We start from the raw sequence: 25593 nt of genomic DNA on the forward strand, positions 1-25593 counted from the left end.
GAGAGAAGGCAGGAGGGGACTCAGGGCAGGAAGCACTGAGGAATCAGCAAGTTCTATGTGCAGGAAAAGAAGCCGATTATAGCAGGCCATGCAGGGCAGTCAGGCGAAAATGGTAGGAAGAAAATGCGACCACCTTCTACAAGAGGCAGCTGCCAGTGGGCTGCCAACATCAGGCTTAGGAATTGCAACCCAGTATTGACAAAATGAGCAACTGTCTGTTCCAGACAATAGCTTATTGTGATTAAAAACAAAACGAGAAAGGTTAAGTCCAGTAGCTATCTGCAGGACAGAGTTAAGAAGTTGCTATGGAACTGTTACAGTGACTCAGGAGTGAGGAGATAAGGCTTTTTGATGGTAGAAAAGGAGAAGAAAAGATAAATTTAAAAATGCTGCAGAATGACAGTCAAGAGCTTATATGAGAGCTTATATAATAGTTGTACATGGGAGTGGAAGTTTAATCACAAAAGGATATGAATCTAGGGGACCATGAGAATGATGGTGATGAAGGAAAGAAGGAAAGAAGGGAGAGAGGGAGGGAGGGAGGGAGAAAGGAAGGGAGGGAGGACGGATGGATAGACAGACAATGGATAGAGGAACTTGAGAAAGTTTCTGATATTTTAATTTTCATCTTTGGGCTGAATATCTAAAGAGAATGTGCTATAAGTGTGCAATAAAAGTCCACGACTGGTGAGATGGAGGATACAGCCAAAAATGAAGATATATATTTAAGGCCCTCCAGTTCAGAGTATACAAAAAACATGGGATTCAATGAGCCAACTAAAGGAATGAATATTAAACAAGCAAACACATGAAAAGGGGGGACTAAGATGTATAATTAAAGGACAGAATAATTATTAAGCTAAAACACAGAAGTAGGTCATAAATAAGATATTTAGAAGATTAACAGTATATGAAAAAAATATTACTCAGCCTTAAGGAAGGATAATATATGTCTAATATGACAGTGGAAATATACCCAGGACACTTCCTTAATTGAAAAGCAGAATGTGGGCTCTTCTGCTTCTGATTCTCTGAGAGATGACATATCCTCCCACTACAGAACTAGAACTACATAAAAATTTGGGGCTCACAGGAAGTAAAATAAACCTCCAAGTGATCCACACCCTCTCCCTACCCCACAAAGCAAACTGAAACCAGGGCAGTGAAATGGGGCTACTTTAGGGGTAAATCTAATGTTACCACTCCCTATGGCAAAAGGACCAAGAGTCCAGGATTAATAGCACTCCCTGTTTCCTGGAAGAAACAAATGAAAATGTTGCCCTGGTGAAACTTCGTCACTTCAGATATCCAGGTTTTCTGTAGATTCAGATGAGCCAGGTAGGAACTCACAATCGAAGATCACCAAACAGCAAGGGAAATAAATAAACCACCATGCACAAGAGTCTCAGAAACAACAAATATCAGACTGATTTCAGATAATGATAAAGAGTTTAGAATTTAGAATAAAATAATCTGTGATTATTTTAAAGGAATACAAGATGGCAATCACAAAAATGAGCAAACAACAAGGGATTACGAGAGACTCCAAGATATACTTGAAAAGAATTAACCTGAACTTGCAGAAGCAAAAGGTGTAAGTGTTGAACCAAAATACTGAATGGAAGTATTAAACAGCAGACTATTTATGAGTAAGGAGAGAATTACTGAACGGAGTGAAGATCTGATGAACTACCCAGAATGCACCCACACAGCCAAGGAGAATGGAAAATATGAAAGGGGGCTTGAGAGACATGGAAGACAGAATGAGAAGGTCTAAATATATTTCTACCCAGAATTCCAGAAGGAAAGAGCCAGAGAGAACCAAAAAGAGGCAATATTTGAAGAAATGGTTACCAAGAATTTTCCAGAAGCAATGGAAGAACAAGTATTCAAAGACACATGGCACATATACCATATCCAAAACAGGACAAACGTATAGACCAAAAGAAAATGCACCTAAATATACTGTGGTGAAACTGAAGGACAAGGAGGAAGAACAACAAGGAACAACAAATAGACAAGATGAACAGAAGACCTCTCAACAGCAACAATGAAAGACAAAAGATAGTAAAAAAATAGCTTCCATTAGAAGGGGTGGGAGGAAGGAAGAAGGAAGTGGGGGGCTATGGTAATTAAGACAGAGAGACAAAGAAACCAGTGATTCAAGAAGCACCAAAATAAAGCCTTACACATCTGGGAAGCAGTATATATGAGAGAAAGGTAGCATTCAGATTAATAAAGGAAAAATGAATTCAATATATGGGACCCAGAAGTGGATATACATGTGGGGAAAGAAAAATGAAATTGGATCCCCACCTCACTCCATAAATATCAACTCTAGGTAGCTGAAAGACTTAAATGTATAAAGCAAAACTGAAACACTTATAAATACAAGGTAAATACTTTTATCCCTGTGCAGTTGATATTTTAAAATTTTCATAAAACATAACCACAAAAATGATAACCAAGAATATCAAAATTAAGAACTTCTGTTCATCGAAAGACAACATAGAGAAAGTGAAAACATATGCCAGACACTGGAAGAAGATATTTGCCAGAAACATAACCAACATAGGATCAGTATTCAGATTATATAAAGAATTAGTACAAATAAAAGAGAAAAAGACAAAGAAATCAATAGGAAAATGGAAAAGACATCAGTAGGCATTCAACAGATGAAAGACATACGGCCAATCAACATAAGGAAAGATTTTAAACTTTATTAGTAATTAGAGAAATGCAAAATAAAATGAGATCCCATTTCCACCCACCTGACTCAAAAGATTTAAAATCTGACGATAGTAAGTGTTGATAAGAATGTAGATGAATGGTAACTCTACACACCGCTGGTACATAAGTGGTACAATCACTTTGGAAAAAGACACATTCTTTTGTAAAGAACAACATTATGCTGCTCTGTGACTCATCAATTCCACTCACATTCTTGATGAAGAATGTACATAGCTTCATTTTTCATTTAAAAAAAAAAAAAGTGAAACAATCTAAATGTCTGTCAACAAGAGAATGGGAAAGTAGGCTGTGGTCTATTCACAGTGGAGTATCATACAGCAAAGAAAGCAATGAACTAGGGCTACGTGCTGCAATGTGGACTAAGAAATACATAATAATGAGTGAACAAAGCAATAATACCACTTTTATAAAGTTTAAAAATAAGGAAAACTAAAGGACATATTGTTTGGAGATACATACATTTTGGGCAAAACTATAGAGCAAAGCAAGGACACGATAAACACAAAGCCAACAGAAAGCTGCTCTCTGAGGGACCAGGATGAAGCCCACAGGCCACGGCAACAACACTGCAGATATTCTAGTTCCTAAGCTGGTGGTGAGCCTCTGGGTGTTTATCTGATTATTGAAATATACACATATAATATACATATACATATGGAATGTGCAAACTGGTATATGTCCTTTACAGAAATGAAGACAGAGGAAATTTAGCACTCATTAGCTTCCATGCAGGGCTGAGTAGGGAGAGACTTTCTTTGTTTATTTTGTACCTTTCAGTGATGTCTGAGTTTTCTATTCATATATACTAATTTTAGAAAATGAATAAATAGGAATTATCTGCATGAATGAGTTAGGGTTACTTTTTAATTTTCTTCTTTATACTTTAAAGTTGTGTTTTAAAAAAAAAATAAATGCTATTTTAGATTAAAAAAAAAAAGAAACTGTAACAGATCTTTGCAGCATCTCACTTATCTAGGAACTCATGTCAGGTGGAGGCTACAACCTAAAGTGATATCAGGAATAGGGAATCTGAACGTTTGTTTGAAGGTAAGGATGCTCCTTAAAAATAGAAAGGGCACATACAGACCAGATGGTAAATTCTGTTTTCATGTTTATTTTTTCCCTATTTTTGTAATTTGACTGTAATTTTACATAGAAAGTAGGCAAGGCTTTAAAAGCCCTCAAGGTCATTTGGCCCTAAAACACATCCAAATGGAAAAAAGTTTTAAAAGATAGCATCACACCACTAATAAATTTATGTATGGTGCCAATAATTTGTATGTTTATTTTTAATGACAAATGGATATATTTTGAAAAGATCTTACTGTTATTCCTTCATGTTCTTTCTTCTCATGTCCTTTGTTCTCCTGAACAGGCCTGGGCTCTGAAGAACTCACATTCTGTGCATTTTCTACCTTTTGACCTAGAGATTTGGGAGAGGGGAGAATCAACAGCAGGCATACTCCAGATGGTAAAACTGGAAAAGGTTTTTATACGTAGGTAATTATTAAATTTAAGTATCCTAAGATATACAAAAGAGAGAGATCTGGGCCCAGCACACTGGTAGCCTATGGATCACGTCTGCTCCATAGACCTGGTCTCTGACACACAGACAGCTTCACTGTCTTGGGTTACGTTACCCAGGGGGCAGGCAACAAGGCCTGTCCCGGAGCCTCGGGGAAGGGGTCTCAGACAAGAGCTGCCTGAGTCAGCCAGGCAAGCTGAAGGGGAAAGGAAGCAGTGAGGTGGCTCAGCGTTGCTGGCGAGAGAAATAACCAGTGTCAGTAATAAAAAAGGGACTATCACCACCAAGCCTGCAAAAGGTAATTTAAAAGATCACATTCTATGAGTAGTCTGGGGCCAATAAATTTGAAAAAAAATTACATGAATTGAACAAATTCCTAGGAAAAAAACACAACTTATCCGAAAGAAAACAGGAAAAAGAAAATATGAATAGTCTTATAGTGATTTAAAAATTTGAATAGTACTTTAAAATCTTCCTAGAAGAAAACTCCAAGCAACCGATGGATTCTACCAAGTATTTAAGGGGGAAAAAAAAGTCATAATGATCTTACACAAAAACTTTTGGAGAAGAGAAAATATTTCAGATAATACATTTCTCAAATTATTTTTACTGTATTTTCTTATTTCAAGAGGATTTCTAAGACGGGATACTGCCTATGCATTTGATGAGGCTGGCATAATGCTGACATTAAGGACTAGGGGATGGCTGGGTTGATTTCTTCTCTAACCCATGAAACTAAATAAGTGTGTTCACTGTTGCAAGATACGTTTAAACATGTGCTTTCACTGTAAAATACATTAGTCACTGTTTACAGGTCTAACCATCTGCCTCTTTGCCCTCCACACCAGTTGCTGCTAAAAGCTGTTGGAGAAACTGTGTGGGTTAGTGCTATTACAAGTTATCATCTTCAACCTCAGCAGACTCTGCACACTGCTAATAAACTCCTTCACGAGTCTGGTCAGCCTTCCATTCTCACCGTCGACGTTTCTCCTCGCAGTCCTTTCCTCACCCCTCACACCTCTCCTCCCTGCCTCCACTCTAACTTGCTGCCCTCCCTCACCCGTGGTGAACATTCTCTACCTCCCGCCCACTCCAGCCACTCTGGACTTTTTTCTAGTCCTCAAACATGCCACACTTGAAAAAAGTACACACACACACACACACACACACACACACACACACACACACACACACAATTTGGATAGATTAAAATAAGTAGTTAAAATATTTCATTGCCAGAAATCACATCCTTGCAAATCAACTTATAAATTCCCTTGAAATAAATAGAGTAGAGTTAGGATAAATGTAGAAAGCCACACGACATGCAGCCCCTTCCCGGCCAGAGTCTATGGTCCCGTGTGAGTAAGGGAAGCTGCTGGTACCCGGAGGGGCCTCTGAGCACAGTGGCTCCGTGACGTCAGGGCTGCTGCTGCTCCGAACCATTGGCTGCTGCTCGGCTGCTGCCAGGGGGCCGGATTCGGCTGCAGCTGCATTTTCCGGCTGCGGGCATTCTTCCACTTCTGTGGGCATTGACACAGAACATGCAGGGATGTATTTCAAGATTTTTAAAAATAATTTCACTACTTAAAACAACTGATTCTCAAAGTCATAGTTTTAGATACTATTTTTTTCCACAAAAATTGTGCAGTATCATTGTCTTTCACATCATAAAGTTTTCTACACTTGTTAACAGTAATATTCCACTCCAAGTGTACATCTGCTTTTTAAGTTCTACAAAGCATTTTCTTTCAATCAAAGTGAAGAAAACAAGAAGGGAGAGCGAGCAGAATGGTTGAGAACTGTGAAAGTCATTGGAGTTTCAGGGACAGGCATGTCAAGGGAAGAGGGAGCCGGGAGATGCGAGGGAAGGTCACTTACATGTGCAAGAGTGGGACATCACGCGCACGCGCGCGCGTGCGCACGCGCACACACACACACACACACGCGCACACACACACACACACACACCCTAAAGGAAGATAAAAAGAAATGGGAATTTCAACTTGATTATTCTTTTTAAGAGATAAATGTACAACCGTCTAAAATAAAATACTGTAATTATTTAATGACATTTCACCAAATGCAAGGTTGAATTAATCACTAAAGTACAAAAACGACCCATTGGTGTTTTTAGAGAATCAATAAATATATGTCATAAAATAGAAAACCATAGCTGAGCACTGACCACTGGGTGATCCCAGCTAGGATATCTATGAACCATAGTCCCCTAAAGAAGGGAAGTCCCTCCGAGCTCGTTTCTAAACTTCACGGTTCATTTTAATCTCCAAAGACAACCCAAGGTGCTGAAGAGTCACCCCACCACTTCTCTGCAGCTCCAGGGTTCTATCATCCCTCTGCTCCGGCATTACCATCAGACTCCTAACTTGTGGCCTCAGAGAGGTCCCGCTACAAGAGAGATGCGACCGCGCCACTCCTCCTGCGGAGGCCCCAGGCCCCCCATCACTGTCCGTCAGGCTTGCACTCCAGGGCCCCTAGAGGTCACCCCACAGGCTTGATCCCCCACCAGGAGCTCTCCCTCACTTTAGTCTTGAGCAGGCCCCGCCCACACAGCCCCTGCAGCTCCCCCCTCGAGGCTGACCTCCCCCGGGCCGCCCAGGCACCCCTCCTGTAGGACTTGCCACGTGGTCCTTGCGTGTGACCCCCACCGCTGCCTGCGTCCCAGGCTCCACACTCCCCCGTGCAGTCACGGAACTCTACACCCAGATTTTCCCCAAATTTTCATTAGCTGAAGTTTCAGTCCTTTTAAAAAGGGACTCATCAAAATTCAGCCTTATCTGGAAGTGTCACCTGCTTCCTCACCTGAAATGCAACTCACCACCAAGGTGCCCCCATTCTGTGTAACCCTTTCACCAGAGCCACAATCCAAAGGGCTGGTCGGCCTCAACCAGGAAGGTGTATGTAGGAAGGTTCTAAATATAACACGGAGGATTTCACCGAAGGACTGCTGCTTCTACTTTTACTATCTACATAAAAGCTCCATTTTTAAGTACACTGATACAAGTTACCAGGCCTCAAAACCGTGAGATGTGTGTGATCCCTCGCTTATAATGCAAAGTCCTGGGCCACATTCTCCATTCAGATACTGATGGGAGGCTGGGCTTAGGGGACAAGCAGAGTATGGGAAGGTGGCAGGAGCAGACAGACCTGTTACAGCCTCGTCTTTCCAGGCTGTCTCTGCTCTTCCCTGCTCCTGAACAGCCACGAGAAACACCGGACATCCTAAGCGCTCTGGGACGCTCCGCCCAGCATCCCGGAGCAGAAACCAGCCCCCTCGGCTCTACTCCCAGGCTCCTCAGCAGCGGGCAACAGAAGCCAGATGACCCCGCGGACCATCCTTCCCACTGTCTTCTCTCATTGTTTATTCTAGTTATGCAAGATACTGACGCCTTCTGGGAAGGGTTTCTACTTGTTAATGAACCTGCTTGTGAATCCCAGTCAGCAGGTCAGCAGAGGGAGCCCAAGAGCTTCCTACGTCTCTAAAAGATAATTGGCACCCGCTGGTCTTTATGGACAGTGGGAAGAGTGGGTTTTATTCCCTTAAACGTGATGCCAAGAACTGGTAGATGTTGGTTTCTGGCCTCTGAGCAGAAACAAATAAGAGCGGGGCCAACAGTGGCAGCATCATTTTCAAGATAAAGAATGACGCCATCTGGTGGGATGCAACAGAGCCACAGGACCACGGCTTCCAAACTCGAGTGTCCCCACTGGTCCTCAGACAACAGACAGACGAAGAGCCTGCCATGGCCAGCTGGTCTGCCTTCCCAACAGGCTGGCTTGATGTGGCTTTAATGCTCTGTTTTTGTAAACCTGTTGGTAGGGCCTTCTCAGATGGAGGAAGTCCAAGCCTGAAGAAACCATGGGAAGAGGTGGGACGGGAACCGCCGAGAAGAGTGGGAGGGAAGGGGAGAACCATGGGTCCAGGGATCTGTCAGGCTGTGTGGGGACGGTGCCCTGAGCTGTCCCTATACTTGGCTGTTATGTTGACAGAGTGTGAAAAAAAGGATATAAATTCTCCTTATCCCACAAGTTATATATATGTACACTTTTTGGCCTTTTCTCATACTTTGTACTAAGTATATACTCAAGATTTGTTTTGTATAGACGAACAAATGAATGTCAGAAACATTTTCTTAATACCTTTTTCCTTTCTTTTTTAAACAGTTCTCGAGCTCCCTCTGCTGGCTTTTTATTTTTGTTAAGGCTGCACCCCTTCTACAGGATCAGCTGTAGCAAATGCTCTTTCATAACAGATTAAAACCATTTAACACTGATATGCAAATATCAAGGTAGAGGATTATCTGATATGAAAAATATAAAAAGGACAGTCTAGGTTATATAAAAATTGCGTTATAAATTTTGGGAGGTCTAATGCATTCTCTGTTTTGACTATCACCCAATTTGAGTCACTTCAAAGAGCTGAATTCTATGTCAGATTCACCGAATCATTTACTTTCTCTCAAGCAGAGCTAACCCAATAACCCAAACTCTGAAAGCACCAACTTTCTAGCGTCTTGATAGTGTACGTTACACAACACCAACACCATTACTAAATCATTGCTTTCTAAAGCTCATTCAAAGCACCAGAAAAATGATCGAATAAGGATTAATTTCATTTTTTCCCACACTGAAAGAAGAACTGGCATGATTAAATTAAGTGTGTAAACTCTTCAGAAACTTCTATTTATTCAAGAATCTGATGACTTTTCAAAAGAAATTTCATTCACTCTTTAATCTAAGCCTTCCTTAATCCATCTTATTAAACATACTGAGACTCATTCTTCAATCACCAAAATTCTGGGTTCCATTTACCCCTCATATGAGGTTGCACAAGCAGAATTAATTGTGCCATTTCCTAACTTTTAAGGCACTGTGCACTAACCAAGCTGACCCTATGAAAAGCACAAGAGACATAAATCAACTCAGCATCTTGACGTGTCCCACAAGGACCACAGGTGAATCAGCCCGAACCCTGCCCACAAGCACATCCTGATAACTGGGCGCTACCTGGAAGCCAGAGAACCAGATGCAGACGCCGCAAAGTGAGACTTTCAATCAGGTCCCATTAAGCCTCTTTTGGAATGAGGGAAGATCACTGATCCTCTAATTACTACTATTACAATATCCCCCAAAGTAAAATAAAATCTACCGTCTGCATGGCCTGTAAGTGCTACAGATTGATAAATGTCCCAACATAAAAGCAGTTAAAATTGCAAAACAGCTAGAAAGAATTGTTTCCACAAAGGAGAAAAAAAGGAAATCACTGAAACTGCCAGTTCCAACCCCACGTGTTCGCTTATGCAGCTATTCATACTAATTAACGGAATATAGGTGGTTGTGACTGTCCCAAAGTTCTGCTGCCACCAAATAGAGAGCCCCAAAGGGATCAGAATAAGGCATCATAGTGGGTGAAGGTAAGTAACTCTCTGTAGTTTCGGTTATTAAAACAATTTTGGTGGGTTGAATAATCATATAGACAAGGAACAAAACCAAGAAATGTTAACTTAAATGAAAACAAAATTAGCAATCATCTTCTAGTAAAGAACGTGTGTCCAGAAGGTCAACATTAAAATTGCCTGTGTATTATGCATATGCGATGTGTGCCTACTACATCTGTATTCAGCAAAAGGTTAGCAAGATATGCCAACAACAGAATTCAAACTGGAGCACATTTAATTCTCTCGTGTGCCAGTCAGTGGCAGATGTACAATCTCAGACTGGGGACTGACGCGCATCACTCTGGGCCCAGACTCTTGACAGGACAGTTACACGGGACCGTGGCTCACTTTTGTGGTAAAGAAGAAATGGCTTCAGATGAGGGAGGAGCTTGCGACTGTGGTTTTCAGAGGAAACAGATCAGCAGATCGTCCTCAAAGTCACCATAGCGCTAGGTCCCTTCACCCTTTGTGCTGTAAAACCAGTAGTGAGGATGGCAGAGTCCGGAAAGCACGGACCAAGCATGGCCTGCTTCACGCCACGCTAAGTCGGGGTCTCTCAAACCTCAGCATCACTGGTATTTTGGGTCAGACGGTTCTCTGTGGCGCTGTCTTCTCCACTGTAGGATGGTTAGTAGCATCCATCCACTGGATGCCGGTGGCACGACCCCAGCTGTGACAACCACAGATGTCTCCGGACATTGCCACATGTTCCCCGGGGGGCAAATCATCCCCAGTTGAGAACCCCTGCTCTAAATCATATTCTGCTTCTGTTGGAACTGTGCATGTAAATATAGGAATCAAGAATCTGAGTAAACTAAAATATAATAATGAATGAGAAAAAAGCTTCCAAAATGAAATTACTAACAGGAAAAGATGTCTTGTGAGAACACATTCTGGACAAACTAGTTAAAAAAAACTTAAACAAAATGGGAAAAAGTGGGTTGTGAAAAAAGAAAACTTTTCACCATGCAAAAAGTTCCTTATGGATGTATATCAGCCAAATAGAAAGCCAAAGTATTTTAAATACTTTATTAATCATCTCCAGGCAGGAGTATTTTTTGGAAAACCAAATTATGAAGCAGTTAATGCTCATCGGTAATTTAACTGACTGGTGGCCATCTTCTCCTGTACCGTTCTTACTATTTTCCAACTTCAGTATTTACTAGGGAAAAAGAGCTTTCTGAGAAACACAGTTCTTAGTCTTCCCTCATATTCTAGAAATTAAATAATACGATATTTTAGATTCTCATCAGGGGAATGAAGCTAATTTTGCTTTGCTAAACCACAATATGACATGATTTAGTGCCACTCAAAGCCACAAGTAAGCTATCTCCAGTATTAAATAAGTACTAGTCTATAATACCATCTTTTGGAAAATAAAAAGAACATGGAAATATTTCCCGCCTTCGCAAGAAGATTCAGTTCATTTTAGGATCATTGAAAAATAAGTACACATAGACCTAATTATTCACTGTAGAGCAAAGTAAATCCTTTTGTTGAGGTGTCCACACCAAAAATTTCTTCTGGTGCTGTAACATCTTAATAAACCAGAAAGTGCTCTGTATATAAACAACAGGTAGCTAAACTCAATTTTAACTGGCTGAAGGCCAGGAATAACATTTCTTTGTTTTGGAAATTAGCCATTTTTATCATTTTTTTTTGACTCTAAGCTCAATAATCAGTATGAATCTGTATAAACTGATCATTACTTTAAACATAAATTATTACATGATTTACTAACTCCAAGGAAGTCTAGCCTGCAGGATTTTTCCAGTTTATTCATTTTGCGGGGGAGGCCCAGCAAACATGCTAACATCGGCACACTCGTAACTGTTGCAGAATGTTATGAAGACTTCCTTCCTCTCTGTAGGCTCCTTGTTGAAGGCACACGAGGCAGGCATCACTGTTTTCCCCTCGTAAAAACTACCGTGCTCAGCTGGGAATGCAAAGACCAGTGGTGTTACAGAAATTCTGCCTGACTATCCAATTGCTACTAAGCATCTTAACTGCATAGAAACAATTGATATTCGTTGAAAATAAAGGCAAAGTGCAATGGCCAGGTAGGCATGCGTGACGTGGGGAAATTAACAAAGGAAGCCAGGCGCAGAGGTGAGCGGGAGCAGCCCAGGGACGTGGGGGTGCCACATGAGACAGCATTACAGTACCTGACAGCCTGTGAGAGCAAGAGGTGTAAGATAGACCAGGGAAGAGAGCGCTCACGGTGTGGAGGAGAAGCGGGACGCTTTTAGTGGCGGGCAAAGCCTCAGAGAGGTGGGCACAGCTGCTGACAGACTGGCTTCGCTTAGCTTCCAGGAGAGATAAAGCAACAATCATGTCAGAAGAACCGCAGGATCTTTCACTTCCTTTTCATTATTATTATTTTTCTGGTCTCTCTTTAAATATTCAGAGGAGGTCATTTCAAACTTTGAAGGAAGTTAGCACAAAGCACAGTATTTAATGATAGTCTCTAAATACAGCCAACTTTCAGTCATTCTGATGGCATGGGAGCACAGGACTTTCACAAATAATCAATCTCATTTTATAACGCTTTGTATGTTGAGCCTTTCCTTTTTTTCTGCTGTGTATCAGATTCACATTTAGCTTGTTTGTTTACTTGGGCAGACATTACAACCAGTTTTCTCTTCCTAATGGGTCCAAACAAAAAGGCCATGGTGAGGGGCTTCCCTGGTGGTGCAGTGGTTGAGAGTCCGCCTGCCGGTGCAGGGGACGCGGGTTCGTGCCCCGGTCTGGGAGGATCCCACATGCCGGGGAGCGTCTGGGCCCATGAGCCATGGCCACTGAGCCTGCACGTCTGGAGCCTGTGCTCCGCAACGGGAGAGGCCACGGCAGTGAGAGGCCCATGTACCGCAAAAAAAAAAGAGTTAAAAAAAAAAAAGGCCACGGTGAGGGACGGAAAATCTAACCTAAGATTAAAATGGTTTCATAAATAATCAATAATTCAAAAATTGGTTTACTGAGAGATGACTGTATTCAGAAGCAAATCGTTTAGTAAACTGAAGAGCCTAAAAACTTCAGAACACATGAAAGTCAAGTTGAACGTTCAAGGGTCTGATATTTGGGAAAAAGGTAAAAAAGTCTCCATGAAACCCATCCTTTTAAATACATTTCGTGCTTATTAAATCCACAATTTCTTAGTACAAAATTTATGGTGTTCTTAAGTTTCTATGTACTGCTAGTCAAAACCATTTGAGAAAATGGATAGACACAGGAAGAGAATAGGCCTCGTACACATGAAACCACCATCAGTAAAACCAGTTTTATCCTTAAAACAAAAATATGGAGGTTTACTTGCTGTACTATTTTCACATGATTTTATTTAACATTAACGGAATACAACTACAAACGGTAGTGACACATTTGCAAAAAGCAAAACAAACTTTTTACTTTCCTGTCTTCCCCCACTCTCTATCAGAATTCCCAGCTCTACAGAACTGTCTGCAGAACTGATTACAGCATAATCACAAACGTATAAGGTACTATTTAGGTGAAAACGACTTCTGTGTAAACATCAAACTGACTGACTTCAAATTTCCTAAAAGATTTGTCTAATGCTCGATGTCAGGGACATTTCATTTGAATGTTGCTTTTAAAACGTTTTCCTCTTGGGCTTTCCTGGTGGCGCAGTGGTTGGGAGTCCGCCTGCCGATGCAGGGGACACGGGTTTGTGCCCCGGTCCAGGAGGATCCCACATGCCGCGGAGCGGCTGGGCCCGTGGGCCATGGCCACTGGGCCTGCGCATCCAGAGCCTGTGCTCCACAGTGGGAGTGAGAGGCCCGTGCACCGCAAAAAAAAAGAAAAAAAAAAAAGAAAAAAGGTTTTCCTCTTATAATTCAAATAATTGTGCATTTTTCCAAAATTGATCACTAGATATTTTAGAGATAATAAAATATAGATTATTTTGTGTGAAAATTAATTGACTTGCTTTAACCATTCACTTTAGACATGTAAAGTTTTAGCATCATTCATACTCAGGAATGGAGGCTGACTCTGTCATTCTTAAGACTCCCCCTGCCAGTCCTTTTAAGGTGCAAACGAGTACATTCTCTGTTAAATTAATTGTCACGCCCCTACTCCACACCTGCTGATTTTATATTTCCCTCTTGCCACCATCACTGACAGTTTCTCAGTCTAAGTGTAGTCTGTGGGGCAAATTATAATAGAATAATCTTGAAATATTCTCTTACTGGGATTAGAAAAAAAGTCACTTTCACATGGGTCTTCCATAATAAAAAATCTTCATGATAACAGTGCACAAACTAATGTCATGAGCTGCTTCCTGTTCTCTCATTAAAGGTGGCCTCTACACAGCCAAAATCTACCATAAAATGTTCTGGGCCTTCTTAAAGACTAAAAATACGTAAAAATAATAGAAGTGAGTAAAAGCTCGTGTAGTCTATGCAGATTACATTTATAAAACAGCATGATGTAATAAAATACTCAAAAACCATTGTTTTCACAGGCAACAAGAATCATAATATTTTATAATATTAAAAAGTATAAAATAGGAAATACGTATCCATACATGTATGTGTGTAGAATACATGAAGATAATAGATCTGTCCTACTCAATAGCTCTCATCTTCATTCTCTTTTAAAGGTTATGCTTCCAAGTGTTTTTAATTGAATGAATCCTACAAAGGCCAGGTTTATGGTGCTGAAGTGACATACTCTACAAGGACCTTTACAGGACTTTGTATCGGGTTGGCCAAAAACTTCATTTGGGTTTTTCTGTAAGATGTTACTTTTTGGCCAACCCAATAAAAGCTCTTAGCTTTGTATGACTTTTCAGGCCCCTGAGAACACTGATAAACAGAACCGCACGGGTGTAAAGGCACAGAAGATTTTCTAAAACCTACTGGCGCCTCTACCATATTGCTGGTCTAGAATACCTCTTGAAAAAGGAAGATGCAATCTCTCCTATGGCTGTGTTTTGGCCAAGTAGTGGCATATGGAACATGCAATATACAATCATTTGCTGCTCGTTAAAATGTGAGAATAAAATTTTAAAAAGTGCTTTGAATGAACACTTTTATCACCTCTGTAATTCAGGGGTTGTGAGGGGCAGCAGGAAGTCTGGGCGGCTCAGGCATGATGCCACCTTTGTCACAAACTTCTCTTCTGCTCCCTTTTAAGGATCCAGTGATGGAAGAAAGGTATTTTGGGAGCTGGGATGAGAAAGGAAATGCGTGAATAAGCCTCCCCCAAAGCTGCCTGTTACCAGAAACTAGGTCTCTCCTCAGGGAGAGGAGGAAGCAAGAAGGAGGGTATAAATAAGGTGACAATGACAAACAAATACTATGGTGAAAACAAGGAGGAGTTAGGGTTGAGGTGTAATATATTTTCATTAAAACTCCAACAGGATTCTAAGCCGTCTGTAGTAAGCCTTTACTAAGCATTGGAAAAAATGCTGAGTGTCCATGAATCCTTGATTTATGACCAGAGGAAACTGTGACCTTCTCTCTGCGGTCAACATGCTGAATATCAATTGCAATTGCATGGTATTATTGATGTGAAAAACTACAGGAATCTGAGAAAAACTCATAGGAATCTGTTTTAAACTTAAGTTACAGCCTCAAAGTCACTGGGAAGGTTCGGGGCTTTATTTGTTCTTATTAAAAAATGTATACAAGCTTACTTATTAAAGAGTTCTCTCTTTTTAAGAGTAAACTGTAGCAACAGTTTGATTAACTGGAGGTTCCCGGTCAAGTTCTTGTTAATTCTAACAGCCTGTAAGGTCAACATCTACAGGCGTGTAAAGCTCCATTTTCCAAAGAAGCAAAAAATGTAAATGTCTCCTTCCAGTCCTGAAAACTAAGCCCTTATTCTCCTTTTCGTTGCTGGAATAAGTTTCCACCCTCTCTTCAGATCAGCATTGTTCAACAGCAACAACAATGCAACCGGTTGTGTGATTACTAAGAATCTATTTTCTTCAAGGGCCAAACAAAACATCTATTTTCTCTCTTTTGCACAAACATCTCACTCAATATTAACATCTCAAGTTCTTTTTCACAATGAAGGATTTAGAAATAAATGTCACAAACTGATTCGGAAAGTAGTCAGACAGAAAGTTGAAAAGATACAGAGACATCTCAGTTAATAAAAGACCTGGTGTTTTAAGTTCTGAGTGGAACTTTAAAACTTTAAAAACATTTGATCCCTATAAATCCATTCCTTTGAGAAATACTAGAACACGTGCTTACCGGTTGCTTTCTGGCGGACGATGTTTCTCGCTTTCTCAGCTCCCGGCGCCCCGGATGTGGTGGCACTCCTAAATCTCATGGGCTCGGCCACATCGGGGTGGCTCCGCCAACTCAGAGAAAAGGATCTCCCCACGGTGGTTCCTTTCTGAGAATCTGGAACACAGCCTACGAGACAAGAAAAATAATCCAGAGACTGAATTCATTATTCTTTCTTTCATAGCCTGTGCTGCTCAGCAAATGTCATACATAGAATGATGTATATAAGTCAGCAGATTCTCTTGCTGCAGATTAGGTGCCACTTCCTTATATTACAATTTAGGGAGTTATTCATATATCAGGAATCTGAAAATTCCTGTTGCCGAAGTATTTTTCAAGCATCTTCAACGGTCTCATGAAAATTCACATATCTTCACGGTACTCATTCCAATATACAAAAAAAAATTAATAAATCTTCTTCAACATAAGAACAATGTCAAAGGAAGTTACACCGCTGCTCTCAGGATACTCCAAAAACTGCTTCTATAAACCAGTAAATTAGAGACCCTGATTTGAGAACAGTATTCCATCCTGCAGACGCCAACCTCTCCATGAATCCCTGAAAGAAATTTATGCCCATAAACTCTAATTATACTCAAATAAGCAAAGTTAATGAAATTCTACAAACAATACAAAATCCTATTTTAAGTGAAGCTCCAATTAGTAAAATACTGCAGATCTGTGAATCACCTTTTTTCTCCTCTCATACTGCTCTGGACGAGTATTTTAAGTAAGTGGTCAAGGATCCAAAGAAAGACAGAAGAAAAGAGGATGAGGCACTTCGAGGTTTCTGCACACATACGATGTGGCTGGTGGCTGCCACCTGTGGCTCGCTGTCACACCCAGATTCTTCTGAGAGTGTACTTTGTTTCCACAAATCTAGTGCTCGTACAGCAAGTATTTCCATAATGGATATTTAAATGTGTTTTAAGAATAAGGCAATATAATAAATAAATCAGAAATATTTGCCATGGTCATTAATTAAATAGTAAAATTTGTTCTGTATCTTTCCTGAAAATAGCATTTTTTGAAGTTGTTTACCTTCCTAAGACAAGCCTATCTCCCCCTATGAATCTGTGTTCACATAGTGGGAGGGAAGAGAATATTTTGGGGGCTGAAGGGGAGGGTGGATTATAAGAATTCCAGGAGGCAGGAACATGGTTAGTTTGAGAAAGTCCTTACTTTCTGTCTCAGCCACTCCCCTCCATCCTGAAAGGTGCCCCAGTCAGGTAGACTCTTCGGGACTGAGAGCCACAGTCCAGGGAGCCAAGTTCCTGGCTGGAAGCACCTAGACCCTCCCAGACTCTGGGTTTACAGAGAGGCCCCCAGAGCTGCTATGGAGGACACTACAGAGGCCCAGGGCTCAGGCTCTGGGCTCCCTGCCCTGACTTCAATCCCAAATCTCCATCTCATGTATTTTTTTTTAGGAAGGGGCTCCTTACAACTTCAACTAGGGAGAAAAAAGGATCTTCTGCTAAAGTATGTGAGAACATTGCATTAGACAGTCTAAATCCAAACTGGGATTAGACAATCCCACTGGAATGCCCCATACTTCAACTAGTTAGTTTTGGTTTCTCACTGACTTGCTCTTACTAATTGGTGCCTTGGCAAGCCACTCAAAGACTGCAATGAAGACATTCTAGGAATCAGTCACATTAACTACATGGCTCTGCAGTTAACTAATCATAATTGGTTCACACTTCCCCGCATCCACATCCTCTGTCATCCTCTCCCACATTAACTCTGGGCTTCAGCACATGACTTTTGGTTGCAAAACTGAGCAAGCAGAGATTTGAAATGTACCTGAAAATCTGAGTGTGTCCTCCCCTGCTCCTGGAACCCTAAGCCATTAGGTGAACAGCCTGAGCTAGCCTGCTGGGTGATGAAAGATGTACGGCCTCGCCACCTCTACTGCGCAGCCGACAGCCGGCTAACCCCTGGCAGTGGAGCTGCCGCTCGCTGAGCATGTCACAGCCCGGCTGACTGCGAACGCAGCTGTGAGGCCAACACAACTGCCAACCCATAAAATCATGATCTGAATAAATGGTGTTATTTGAAGTCGCTGTATTTTGGGGTGCTTTGTCACACAGCAAAGCTAACTGACACCATCTACACTAAGACCACTGTCGAGGCTGTAGCTGACCACAGCAAGTAACATGCTTTTTGTAAGTCTCTGGAGGAAAAATTCCTCACAGGCCCCAGGACCAGGACAAGCCAAGCAACTAGCTTGTTTACACCTTTTGCACTCTGTGATTCTCCCTTGTTACTCTGTGATGATCAGAGTTGAATCTGTGGTGGCCCCCTTCCCGCCTCCCCAGCAGCACCGAGGCTCTTCACTGTGCATCCTGGCATTTTATCCATGCCTGGAGCTCCACCCCTGTTCATTCCGCCCCAGTGTCCTTATGTATTTTATCCATTGTATTATGTGTATTTCTATGAGCGGCCTCAAAATCTTTACACAATAAGCTGGAGTACAGGGAACTAATCCAAGGACTGTGTCACAGCCTTAAAAACAGTAATGAAGACGGGCTGCAGAGTGTCATCCCCAACAGAGACCAGTACTGAGGTTTCCCGCCTTGATCTGACTCCAGGTCTCAAAACAATTTTCACCCAGAAACACAAAAAAGCCAGAATGACTCCATGTGAAGCATTCAGAACTTCTCCACCTTCCCGGGGGTGGGGCGCAGCAGAATAGATGACAAATAGTGGGGCGCCTTGAGTGGGACTTGCCTGGCTTTGATTTCCGGCTTTACCGCTTCTTAGCTGTGTGACCCCGAGTGAGCCAATCCCTGTGGACTCTGTCCTTGAGTTTCTTGGTCTGTGATGTGGGGAGAGTGGCACGGACATCACAGGCTCCCCTGAGGGTGAAGGCAGAGAAGGTGCACCCGGCCCCCACCGCGCTATCACTACTGTTCCCAATCCTCCTTCTTCCTTCTTCCCAGCCTGTCCGTCATCCTCACTAAGGGGACACAGTGCTAGGAGATGCGATTGAACACCACCGTTAAAAGATACTGTCCGGGGCTTCCCTGGTGGCGCAGTGGTTGAGAGTCCGCCTGCCGATGCAGGGGACATGGGTTCGTGCCCTGGTCCGGGAAGATCCCACATGCTGCGGAGCAGCTGGGCCCGTGAGCCATGGCCGCTGAGCCTGCACGTCTGGAGCCTGTGCTCCGCAACGGAAGAGGCCACAGCAGTGAGAGGCCCGCGTACCACAAAAAAAAAAAGATACTGTCCGTACAGCTGGTTCAGCTGACTATGAAATTCCATGCGTCGACTGCCTGCTGTTTAATACACACTCCTCCCCAGACTCAGACGCCCGGTGCCACCCAGCCAGGCAGGAAATACCTTTGCCTCGCTGCTTCTTCTCCTTCTGTTCACTTAATTTGTCCAGAGGTAGGTTTGTCATCTCAACTCCGTACACGGTCCTGGCAAGCATCACCGTCAAGGAGTCCATGATGCTGGCCCACTCGTGGATGAGTTCTTCCCAGTCTGTGAGGGAGGACAGCACCCCGAGGAAGTCGTCCCAGAGCTCCCGAGAGATGTACACGCAGAGGTTTGCGCGGATCCAGGCCACTATGAGCGTCTGAAAACGACCAATCAACAGGAGAATTCAATCATCTCCATTTGGAAGAAGTGTACTTTCGACAAAACACTGAAAATCACTATTAATAAAATGAATTTTAACATAAAAAGTGCTTGGGGATACTGTGTTTAATTTCTCAAAATGCATCTGATCCACTGCAATCAAGATTTGAGCTACTGTGAAATTAGTTATCATTCTGAACAGACACTGATCAAAATGATCCTACTGTCTGTGGCTGGTCCTGGCGGAACCTGGGGAGCCTATTCGCCCCCTCACTCCCTGCAGGGGCCACTCCGAGCCTTGTCTTCTGCAGGTAAACCTCCACCTCCACCAGCTCCTGCCTGACTGGCAGCAGATGAGCTCAAAGCAGACTTCAGAGCACAGACCCCAGGAAACAATGCCCTGGACCTCCGCCCACTAGGCCTGCATCCGCCTGGCTCCTCCCCCACTGCAGGCCGTGCAGGGAGGGGGCCCTGCTCTCCTGCGTGCCCCCCAACCCTGACCCCTGCTCCCGGCCTCCTCCTCAGACTCTGCATTTCTGTTAACCCCACCTCACCTTGACCCCCTGCCCATCCTACTTCCCCAGCTCCTACCCATCAGCATGTAAACATGATCCAATTCTTCCTTATCTCAAAAAAACCCCACAGAAGTTCCCTTGAGCCCTGATGTCCCTTTCGAGCTACAGCCCCTTCTTCCCCTTTCAAAGCCAAATTTCTTGAAAGAATGGCCCACACTCACTCCATCTTCCACACTCACTCCATCCTCTGCCACCCCACCTTCTGCCTAGGTTTTGGTCCCCGTTCTCATGGCTCCAATGACCACCTGCTCACTGCCCACGTTCAACCCAGACCTCTCGAGATGCTGATTTCCTGACCCTTCTCTCTGCTCACTCGTAGCCCACATGCCACGTCCTGCAGGCACCTGCCACGCAGCGTAGTTGTGAAAAGAACTCAGTTTCCTCCACTGAGAGCCCTCCAGGCCCTCCACCTGGCCTCTCCTCTCCCGGCCTCTGCACATACCCTTCCCTCCCTCTCTTTCCTCATTTTGCTTCTTTAACTTCCGCCCACTCTTCAGGTCACAACTTGGACGTCACTTCCTCCTGGGTGTCCCTGATGTCACCCACCCCCAGCCTCCAGGAAGCAGCCTGCATTTCCCCCATCGGAGTTCGTTTCCCTAAGAGTCCCTCAGTCCCCCTGGTCTCACAGCTGCTCGCAGGGGCAACCCTACAACAAGACAATTATGCATGTATTCTGGGTATTTCCTTACCTCCAAGGTGCCCAGCTCCTTACCTCTGCCAAAATATTCTGCATCCTTTAAGATTCAACTCAAAATGTATCTCCCGGGACTTCCCTGGTGGTCCAGTGGTAAAGAATCCGCCTTCCAACGCAGGGGACGAGGGTTCAATCCGTGGTTGGGGAACTAAGCTCGCGTGCCACAACTACTGAGCTCGTGCGCCTCAACTAGAGAGCCCGCGTGCCGCAAACTACAGAGCCCACGCACCCTGGAGCCTGCACGTCACAACTAGAGAAGAGAAAACCCGCACACCACAACCAGAAAGAAGACCTCACACCACAACGAAAGATCCCGCATGCCTCAACGAAGATCCCGCGTGCCTCAACTAAGACCCGACACAGCCTAAAACTAAAATAAATAAAAAACAAACAACAACAAAAAACCAAAATGTATCTCCCTTGAAAGAAGTGCCAAGTCCATCTCAGATGAGCCCCAGATGCTTTCCTAATCTTAGTTGAGGGAATCTTTATAGCCAAAGTCTGGGTAACTTCCCTGATCTATTGTCAGAGCTAAAATGTACCAGGTAAGGTGCCAACTCGCCAATATCTCTGCCCAACCCAGATGCAAATAGGCTCCCACTGCTGTCAGGAGTTGTACTGTGCATGGGATGGGGGTGAATTTGCTTTTTAATTTAGATTAGATTAGGCGGGTTCAGGGTCGTATGGCCGTAGACTGCTTTTTAATTAAAAGAGAAATTTTTCTAATATAGACCTAGGAAAACTTTGAGAAAAAGAAAGGAGTCTGTACCTAGACAAGCCTGCTCTGACCACCTGAAAAATCATATATAAAGTGACCCTCATGACAATGTACCTGTTCTCCGTTTTAATTCATATTAACTACACTTTTTAAAGGGGTAAAAATGTTAAAGTTGAGCTAAAATAGTTGAGTATATTGAAAACAAGGCTCTAAACACTCATATTTAAAATCTGGTTCTAAGATGAATGAATTTTTTAAAAATTAAGGACAATGCAAAAGGAAAAATTAAAATAATGTTACCATTTATTGTTATTAGTACTTTATTATACATTTTTATTCTGACTAAAATGCCAGCTTCTGTTTATTCATTTTTTACACTCCTGTTTTCAAAATGAGTTTGAGGTCATTACCATAAAGTGCATATACACAATAAAATTAATAAATGGTAGATCAAAAATATAATCTTCCAGGGGTTTCCCTAGTGGTGCACTTGTTAAGAATCCGCCTGCCAATGCAGGGGACACGGGTTCAAGCCCTGATCCGGGAAGATCCCACGTACCGCGGAGCTATTAAGCCTGTGCGCCACAACAACTGAGCCTGCGCTCTAGAGCCCGTGAGCCACAACTACTGAAGCCCGCGCACCTAGAGCCCATGCTCCGTGACAAGAGAAGCCACCGCATTGAGAAGCCCGCACACGGCAACGAAGAGTAGCCCCCGCTCGACGCAGCTAGAGAAAGCCCGCGCACAGCAATGAAGACCCAACACAGCCAGAAATAAAATAAAATAAATTTAAAAATATACATATAATCTTCCAGAGTAGGAGAATGCAGAGACTGGCCAAGTTGCCAGGACTCAGCCTCACATGTGGTCACGGCGCTGGCTTCAGGTTTAAAAGCAGAGGAGTGTGTATAAGATGCCCCCTGGGTCCTGCACTGGCCTCGCTTTATTGACTAATTATTAGACAAGGACAGAACGATGACTTCCTGCAGCTTATAGGCTTCACCTCCGCAAATCTCACAAACATGTGCATCATCACACATCACACCTCATTCTCATTCACAGCTAAGGACAGTCAGCAGACGTAAGCCCAGGGCCCCCTTTTCTAACAGGCAGAGGGGAAGAGAGGGCCTCAGACTCGGTTGTCACTAACCTGGTTTGTGACCTGGACAATTACACGGCTTTTCTGGAGTCCTATTTCTCTCTAAAGATAAAAAGCTGAATAAGGGCATCCCTAATTTCATCCTTCGGCACTGAAAGTCATGTTTTATCAAGTATGTCTTGGCACACAAGACGTATAAAACACACCTTCACTGGTAAATCACTCCTTTTCTTACAAAGTTTCCGAACCAACCACTTTCTATGTCTCTCTACCCACCTCACTTAGGGGATGACATAATTTTAAGGTATTGGCTCAGGCTATAAACAGAAGGACCGAAGTCCAAGTTTCCTGATATACTTCTGAGCTTCAAGCAGGAGGCACAGTTAGCACTGACGGAAGTATGTAAAGCATCATTCATGGCGATCAGCATTACTTGGTAAGTATTTAAAACTAAGTAAAACTCAACTATCATTTCAAGAAAATTTGTCAACCCAACTTATTTACTGACAGAGAAAAACCTAAACGCTAAAGGAAAAATTAGAAAAAGATAAAAGGATAATGGCAACTTAATTCCCCGTCCCCTTTAATAGTCTATTTATTCAAAATTTTAAAAATCAAGTATCTGGCAACTGTAGACAGGCTGCATGACCACACAAATACTGATCAGACAGCACTTTTTTTTTTTTTTTTTTGCGGTACGTGGGCCTCTCACTGTCGTGGCCTCTCCCGTTGCGGAGCACAGGCTCCGGACGCGCAGGTTCAGCGGCCATGGCTCACGGGCCCAGCCGCTCCGCGGCATGTGGGATCCTCCCGGACCGGGGCACGAACCCGTGTCCCCTGCATCGGCAGGCGGACTCTCAACCACTGCGCCACCAGGGAACCCAGACAGCATATTTTAACTGTAGGATGGGACTAAGATGGAGCCGCCTGACTGCCTGGCAGATCTGCCCTGACCTTTCACATTTCCCTCCTCTTGGGGTCTCACAAAGGGACTTGGGAGGCCAACAGATGATCATAAATCCAGGTGCATCCTCTCTGATTCTTCCAACAACCCTGGAAGGTAGGAAGGAGCCCTTTCCTGACTGTGGCAGATGAGGGACAAGACTCAGAAAGATGAAGTGATTTGCTCAAGGCCACACAAGCCAGGAAGTACCAGAGCTGGGGTCAGAACCCAGAATCTGTCTAAGTCTCAAAAGCACATCTTCTCTCTGCTACTTTATGGTTAGCTCTTAATTAATGTAAGCATTCCTCTGGATGCGCTGAACCACTGCCAAAATAATAACAACAACGACATCAAAATCATTAATAATCATGGACTCCAAACTCATCTTCGAGTAAGATCTGACAAGACTTCTCCATTAATGAGGAGGATTCTGCCCCCCTCCCCAAACCAAAACCAAACAAACAGAAACCACACTCCACAATACACTCTTGCTTAGTTTAGTGACAAGTTCTCACTCTAATTCCAAGACCCACAGTAGATATGGGACTAGACAACTGGTGAGGAGTGGGGCCCAGGCACCCGCCGCCTAAGCCCGGCCCCCATCCATGTCACATGGCAGCTCCAGTCCCATCAAGAAGGGGAGGCCAGGATATGGGAACATATGTATATGTATAACTGATTCACTTTGTTATAAAGCAGAAACTAACACACCATTGTAAAGCAATTATACCCCAATAAAGATGTTAAAAAAAAAAAAAAGAAGGGGAGGTCAGGAAGGTCGAACAGTGAGATGCCCCAGAGTCAGAGCAAGGTGAGCACAGGGTCTGTCTGTCCAGGCAGACCGCAGGGCAGGTGGTCAGTGCCACCTTACAGGCAAGAGCACAGCAAAGCTGGACACACAGAAGGGTGTGCAGAGCACTTCACCCATCCAGTGAAGGCAAGGTTATCAGACTAAAGGTGATTATACCATGAGGGGTTAACTGAGTTCATGCCAATTACTTCTGCAGCCTTTCCTACGTTTCTCGTCAGGTCAAGATCATTCAGTCATAGTAAACTATTCAAAATTAATATGAACAGCTGGCTTCTCTTGCATTACAAAGGGAATATTTGGCTTTATTTAGAGTACTAACTTCTCTTTTTTGTCACTTTCACCCACAGAACCTACCTGTATTCTGGATATGCTCTTAACACATAACCTCCAAAACCACCTTCCAGTCCCCGAGGAGGGCAGCCACCTCTGTCCCTGCAGTGTCACCCCAGCTGATGGTCCACCCTCGTTCTCCTGTTGGATTACTCAAAGTCAGGCCCATCCACTGGACCACAGCCTTTATTGGATAGAACGTCACATTCTTTCACCCTGCTCTCTGTCAGAAATATTTCATAACAACTATGCATTCCATAAATACTAGTGATTCTAGAAAAGAGCAATGCTGCAACAGGCTGCCGCCCTCAGGACCCTTTCAACTTCTCTCCAGGCCGTCAGTTCCTCACGTGCCTTCCCCTCTCTGCCCCTCAGGGTGACGTCAGAGACTCCTGCGCTGGACCCTTCTTGCCATGAGATGCAGGAACCGCAGCCATCTCCTTGGCTCTCCGCTCCCATTGGAGGTCAACCCGGCTCCTCACCTGGTCCAGAACTTCACCTCTGAGGTTCTCTCTGCCCCAGACGATGCTACTCTCCCTCCCTGGATCATCCCCACTGGTGACCGAGCATACTTTACCGCCACCTTCCTGAAACCCTGCTCCCCACATCCCCGCTGGCTCCAGCTCACCCCCTCCTCCCCCCTCCCTTCCACACCATTCCCTCTGCAAAGCCGTGACTCTAGCTGGGACCTCCACTGCCCAGCTCTCACTTTCTCCTCCATCCACTCCAGGTGGGCCTCATTCCCCTAGAACATTCTCAGCCACCAACATCTTGGCAAAGCCAACAGTCGACTGGCTGTCTCCTCTTACTCAACACTGCTCTCAGGGCATCCAGGACACATGCGCCCCCAGT

At 43.5% G+C, this 25593-nt stretch overlaps 1 protein-coding gene across 5 annotated transcripts in view; it reads right to left on the reverse strand.

Moving 5' to 3' along the window:
- The window catches only part of RALGAPA2 (Ral GTPase activating protein catalytic subunit alpha 2), a 282250-nt gene that overhangs the window by 165970 nt on the left and 90687 nt on the right, over positions 1-25593 (reverse strand). For 3 of the 5 annotated variants that reach the window (XM_082857547.1, XM_082857546.1, XM_082857548.1), the window contains exons 15-18: positions 19332-19569; positions 15954-16118; positions 5659-5796; positions 4077-4174 (exon numbers count right to left, since the gene is read on the reverse strand). In XM_082857547.1, coding sequence (XP_082713673.1) covers positions 4077-4174; positions 5659-5796; positions 15954-16118; positions 19332-19569 — 639 coding nt within the window. Of the gene's footprint in view, positions 1-4076; positions 4175-5658; positions 5797-10125; positions 10509-11897; positions 12039-15953; positions 16119-19331; positions 19570-25593 lie in introns of those variants that run through there. The other 2 variants (XM_082857550.1, XM_082857549.1) reach the window with 2 other exon arrangements.

This window comes from Leucopleurus acutus (assembly GCF_964270905.1).
Source record: "Leucopleurus acutus genome assembly, chromosome: 16".
Classification (NCBI taxonomy): domain Eukaryota; kingdom Metazoa; phylum Chordata; class Mammalia; order Artiodactyla; family Delphinidae; genus Leucopleurus; species Leucopleurus acutus.